General features: G+C 43.0%; 1 protein-coding gene across 1 annotated transcript in view; it reads right to left on the bottom strand.

Annotated features, from left to right (window-relative positions):
• The window catches only part of LOC102829930 (speedy protein E4-like), a 15,249-nt gene extending 9,917 nt beyond the window's left edge, over positions 1-5,332 (bottom strand). The window contains exons 1-4 of the mRNA XM_006859864.1: positions 5,224-5,332; positions 4,665-4,865; positions 3,799-3,857; positions 2,942-3,027 (exon numbers count right to left, since the gene is read on the bottom strand). Of these exons, the coding sequence (XP_006859926.1) occupies positions 2,942-3,027; positions 3,799-3,857; positions 4,665-4,865; positions 5,224-5,332 (455 nt within the window). The remainder of the gene's footprint in view (positions 1-2,941; positions 3,028-3,798; positions 3,858-4,664; positions 4,866-5,223) is intronic.
• Between the last annotated feature and the right edge of the window lie 668 nt (positions 5,333-6,000).

The raw sequence follows: 6,000 nt of genomic DNA, 5'->3' as shown, positions 1-6,000 counted from the left end.
ACATAAGTTTTTAATTTTTAGTATGTCCCACTCATCTATTTTGTCTACTTTTGTTTGTGTAGTTTTCAAAATGTTTGGTAGTCTGTGTATTCCCTGAATTAGTGCCCTCACATTTGTCCCAATTTTTTCAATGATGGCCTTCATAATTCTGGGATTCACATTTAGGTCTTTAAACCACACTGAGTTGGTTTTTATATAAGGTGTGAGGTGAGGGTCTTGTTTCAATCTTTTGCATATCGCTTTCCAGTTCTGCCAGCACCATCTGTTAAAGAGAGTATCACCTCCCCATGCAATATAGTTAAGTGCTTTTTCAAAAATCAGTTGGCTGTATGTAGATGTGTTAATTTCTGGATTCTCGATTCTTTTCCATTGATCTACGTATCTTTCACTGTACCAGTACCAAGCTGTTTGACCACTGTAGCTGTGAAGTAAAATTTGAAATTGGGAAGTGCTGTGTATTCAATCTTGTGAGGTCCATGAGTATAGTCATCATTTATGTTGTTTTAAAAAGACATTTGCAATGAAGAAGTCACTGGATTAGCACAGTGTCAACAGCAAGGGGCTCAAATGTAGCAAATGATTGTGAGGTTGGTGCAGGACCAGGCAGTGTTTCATTCTCTTGTACATAGGGTTGTCATGAGTTGGTGCCAACTAGATGGCATGTAACAACAACAACAAATGGAGAAAGTAAACATGTTCATTAAAGCCACCCCCCTTGTGGTGTGTCTGTTATAGCAACACTAGGTAACTAAGACCCCTGCTTTCAACAAGGAGCTAGTCTCATGGGCTTGTGTAAGGGGATCAGGAAGATCGGGAAGAACACTGATTCAAAGGGTATTTATAGTAGGATTTAAAATACCTTGCTACTGGACCATCATGAAGGTTTTGGTATTAGGACTGATTTTAAGGATTGGTCATTGTCTTCAGATATATGACATGAAAGGTAACAAACACAATATAAAAAGAAAGAAGGAAATGGCAGAGTACTTAGAAGGAACAATGAAACAAAGGACTGAAATATTAGAATGTTAATCAAGAGAGATAGGAAGTGTTAAGTTCAAACAGAAAACTCTGGACTTGATTAAGAAAGTCATTAGTCAACAGAATTTTTAAGGAGAGATGTCAGTGGCTAGACCTATGCTTTGGAAGGGTATTCAGGTGACATGTGTATGGTGGATAGGTTTGGGGAGGAACTGAGAAATATGGGCGGGGAGAGTTTTACAAGGCTAGTACCTGTGAGGAGGACATAAATCATGACATTTGCAGTGAGACTCCAGAAGACAGAAATTACATGTGGTACTAAGGAACACTGGCAGTGTAGTGGTTATGAATTGGGCTGCTAACCTCAAGGTCAGCAGTTCGAAACTACTGGCTGTTCTACGGGAGAAAGATGAGGCTTTCTGCTTCCATAAAAATTTGCAGCCTCGGAAACACTGTGGGTCACTATGAGTTGGAACCGACTCCATGGTACTTAACAACAACACTAACATGGGAAAAAGGCAGAGGGAAGCAGTGCTTCAGGAAAATGCAATGGACTACAAGGTCAGTTTGAATTGCAAGGTTGGTTGTTCAAACCCACCAACCACTCCTTGGCAATCCTATACAGGGTAGCACTGAGTTGGAACCGACTCGACAGCACTTAACAACAACAACATGGTGGTGTCTACCCATCTGTCAGTGGAGGCTTGCATGTTGCTATAATTTTGAATAGGTTTCAGTTGAGCTTCTAAACTAAGGTGAGCTTAGGAAGAAAGGCCTGGCAATCTACTTGAGAATCAGCCAATTTTCAGAGCCTGTGGATCACAACAGAACCTATGGATCGGGAGTCCTAGTGTGGTGCTGTGGGATAATACGCTGGACTACAAAGTCGGTTTGAACTGCAAGGTCTGTGGTTCAAGCTCACCAGCTGCTCCTTGGAAACCCTATACAGGGTCACTGTGTTAGAACTGACTCGATGACACTTCACAACAGTAACATGGATAACAACAGTCCAGTGTGCAACTGATTAGGGACTGGTGCAGGGCTGGGTAGCGTTTTGATCTCTTGTGCCATGGGTCATGGACTAACTCAATGACAGCTGGTAATATCAACACTGATGGTGGGTGGGATCAGTTCTTTCTTCCTCTTACCTTCTTGTTGTTGTGAAGTGTCATCGAGATGGTGCCAACTCAGACCAACCCGGTATAGAGTTTCCAAGGAGCAGCTGGTGAATTTGAACTGACCTTGTGGCTAGCAGTCCAGTGCTTACCCTATAGCACTACACCAGGACTCTTCTCTTAGGAGGGTTTTGTCATTTGTTTTGTACAACGTTTTTAGACTAACACAAGGGTGTTTGCCCTTAAAGGACCAGTATTTTTCAAACCAGTACACTATAAGCCCTATAGTCAAATAATGAGTATCATTTTCATACACAGAGTAAATAGTACTAGTGTGTGGATGAAGGTGAGAATTGCACTTCTCTTCTGCCCACATTCCCCAAACCCTCCGCCCAAATCCCATTGCTGTCAAGACGATCCCAACTCATGGCAACCCCTGTGATACAGAGCAGCACTGTTCCATTGGGTTTTTCATGGCACGAATCATAATCTAATCTTTAAGAAGCTCTGGTAGTGTAGTGGTTATGAATTGGGCTATGAACCTCAGGGTCAGCAGTTCAAAACTACCAGCTGTTCCTCAGGAGAAAGATGAGGCTTTCTGCTCCTGTAAAGATCTACAGCCTCGGAAACCCTATACAGGGTCACTATGAGTCGGAACCGACTCCACGTCACATAACTATAACAACAATCGTAATCTTTATGGACACAGATAGCTCTTTCTTTCATAGTGCTTCTGGGTGGGTTTGAGTTGCCAAACTTTCAGTTAGCAGCTGTTCATAACCTGCTTTTGTCTCTCAGGACCAGGATATTGAATAATGGTTGACGGAATGAGGTGAAATACTCACAGAGCTATGAAGAAATGGATCCGCTGGTACTGCCAGGAGAAGAAGCCAGCCCTACTAAAGTATGCAATGACCATGCTCAGGAGATACTGATGGGGAGAGGGAAGAAAAGCACAAAAGAGAGTTCACATCCCATAAACGAACCCTTGGGATCAAGGAATGGAAGACTACAGCTCAGGGAAGAGAACCTGTGTTAGGTGAGGATGCTTATTTGGGGAGCAGAACGGTGGTGTCAGAAGTATGGTTGCAAATGAGAGATGTCAGAGAAAGGGAAGTTCATGATACATTCAGCATAGTGATCACTAACAATTTGAGGAAATGTGTTCAGGAGGTCTGGTTATCAAGAGGGTCTTTGATATGCAGGAGCAAAGGAGAATCCCAAGAAACTGAGAGGAGAGGGGCCTGGGATATAAAGTGGGCAGCAACGAAAGAGACCAATATCCAGGACAAGACTTTGGTTTAGGATTCAGATTCCAAAATATCCTGAAAAAGAAGTACTGGTGTGGTGCTGTAGAATGAGCATTGGAGTGCTAACTGCAAGGTTGGTGGTTCAAACCTACCCTCCACCCTCCCAATACTATCTGAGGTCAATGATATCTCCTTGGAAACCCTGTACAGGGTTCATTATGAGTCAGAATAGACTTAAGAAACTTACAACAGCCTATTTACACTTCAAGAACCTTCTAGGATCCCAAAGAGAGGTGTTGGCCAGTTAGGAAGAGGCCAGGACTATGTAAGGCATCAGGTTGGAGAAATGTAGAAGCAAAGAGATCTAGAACTGTGGGTTTAGAAGGCACCCCCCACCCTGCCCCAAGGTGTGTGTTTGGGCAGGAATAGAGTTTGGTGGAGAATAATGTTACCTTGTCAGAGACTCTCAGGTTTTTGTCCCAGGCCAGAAATTTTTTAATTACAGGATCCTCTGTGAAAAGAAGACACCGTTAGGTTGTGAACCAGAGCAGTGTTGCAGCGAGCATAATCCAGAACAAAGAGGAGAACCATCTGACCCTTAGAGAAGTTTCAGGTTTGTGGCCAAAGGTTAGGGAGCTAGGAATAGAAGAGAGAACATTTATTTACTTGGCAAGGGATGGGTAACTCCCTAGCCTGAGTTCTCCAAAGAGTTGGCTATCAGTAGACTTGAGCATGATTAAGATTTTTTAAATAAACAATTATGCCCTTTCAGTGCACATGAATATACCATTTCATAGCCATTCTTTCATTTGATATTATCTTGGGGTGTGAAGACAGACTTGTTATCCTCCCTGGTACAAATGAAGACATTTAGAAAGATAAACAGAAGCATAAAGAAGTAATATGTTTTATGAAGTCCTGGTGTAACAGTGTAGGATAAACACTGGACTGCAAAATCTGTCTGGATCGCAAGCGCAGCAGTTCAAACTCATAGGAGCGCCTCGGAAATCCTATACAGGGTTGATATATGAGTCAGAACAAACTCAAAAGCTCTTAATAACAACAACAACATAGGGCTGAGTTGAAGCCAAGTTTTCTTATTCCAAGTGCAGACCTGTTCCAAGTCTAGTTTAATCCTCCATCCTTTTCTAAGCGTTCCTCAGGAATGGTCAATATAGTGTTGGCTTGCTGCTTCTAGTGATGAAGTGATCACACAACTAACAGGAATACTTTTGTGTTGGAAAAGTGTAGATATTAGACGCTCCCCCGCCTTTTTAAAAAGTAGTATTGGAGGGTGTTATCTGGAACCTTTTCTTACCAAGCAGCCTGTTGAAGACTTCATGGTGTTCAGGCAGAACAGATGACACCTGCTGTCTCTTCAACTTCATCTTGAGCCCACAAAGAGTCTCTACCACCCAGGTTTCCTCAACTTCTGGGGTTAGGTCCTCCTCGAATACTGTTGACCAATCCCTCTCCCAGCCAGGAAAGTGAGGCTGGGAGCTAGACTCTACCCAGGGAGCTGTGTAAAGAAACAAGGCTACAGTAAAAAGCTTTTATCCCTTGAAATTCAACCATTTATCATCCAAACTCCTCCATCATAGAAAGAAGCTCTCTCCTCCATCCTTTCCATTCTTGTAGACTGCTGGCCTTGTTTCTCTCTTCTTTCCTTTTCCTCTTACTTGGATTTCATCTCCTAGCCCTCCTTCCTTGCTTCCCAGGTATACTTACCACGTGAATGTCTTTGTCTCTAGTGCCTGCACTCTCAAATTCCTTCAGTTTTTAACTCATACCCTACTTAGACACTCCTTCCTAACTGCCCTACCCCTTTCTGTTACTAGGCAACCCTCTCAAATCTCTTCCCTCTCCAGTCCATTCACCTGATGGTCCTGGGATTTCTTCATCCACTATCACCTCCAGGGCATACCCTGAACAATTGGGCTGCAGGCTCAGGTCCTCAGACTGGATACTTGGTAGACAATTGGCCATAACGTCTCCCAAACAACTTCTTCTTTTTACACAGAACCTAATCTCTGATAGGTCTAAAACACTCTCCAGTATTCTTACTGAACCCAATCCTACTAGCTCTTCTTCAGACTAGGGAGAAGTTAGGAACGGGGAAAAGCTCTGAAAAGATGCTGTTATCCACATCCACTGTCAAGCATCCACAGAGTTTGGTCCTTCCAATCAGGAAGGTTGGAATTCTGTGATGTCATCAGTCAAACCAACTTGGTAACCAGTTTGAGAGAAAACACCTGTAACTGCCAGAACGATGTGTATTCTTTTCTGGAGATCTGGGGTCAATGGTATCTCATTCCACTGCCCCAACCTTCAACTATCCCCTGCAAACTAGCCTTCATGTCTCAGAGTCATTCTACATCCTCCTCTCAGGAAATGCCATGTTCTATCCATTCTACACTTGAAACATGGGACTCTCAGGTCTAGCCTAACCTTTCATCATTTTCTAGGTGTCCCTCAAAAGTAGTCTGTTGAATTGGCTTACCATCTCTAGTGATGGAGCGTTCACTCAACTAACAGGGAATTCTTTCTGTTGGAAAAGTATAGTTATTGGAAGGCTCCTTTATGGAAAAAAAAAAAAAAAGGGATTGGAGGTACTATCTGGGGCTGCTCCCTGTTGAAGACCTCATGATGCTCAG

The sequence above is a fragment of the Chrysochloris asiatica genome, unplaced genomic scaffold (genome assembly GCF_000296735.1).
Source record: "Chrysochloris asiatica unplaced genomic scaffold, ChrAsi1.0 scaffold00034, whole genome shotgun sequence".
Classification (NCBI taxonomy): domain Eukaryota; kingdom Metazoa; phylum Chordata; class Mammalia; order Afrosoricida; family Chrysochloridae; genus Chrysochloris; species Chrysochloris asiatica.
This window is presented reverse-complemented; position numbering and strand designations above follow the sequence as displayed.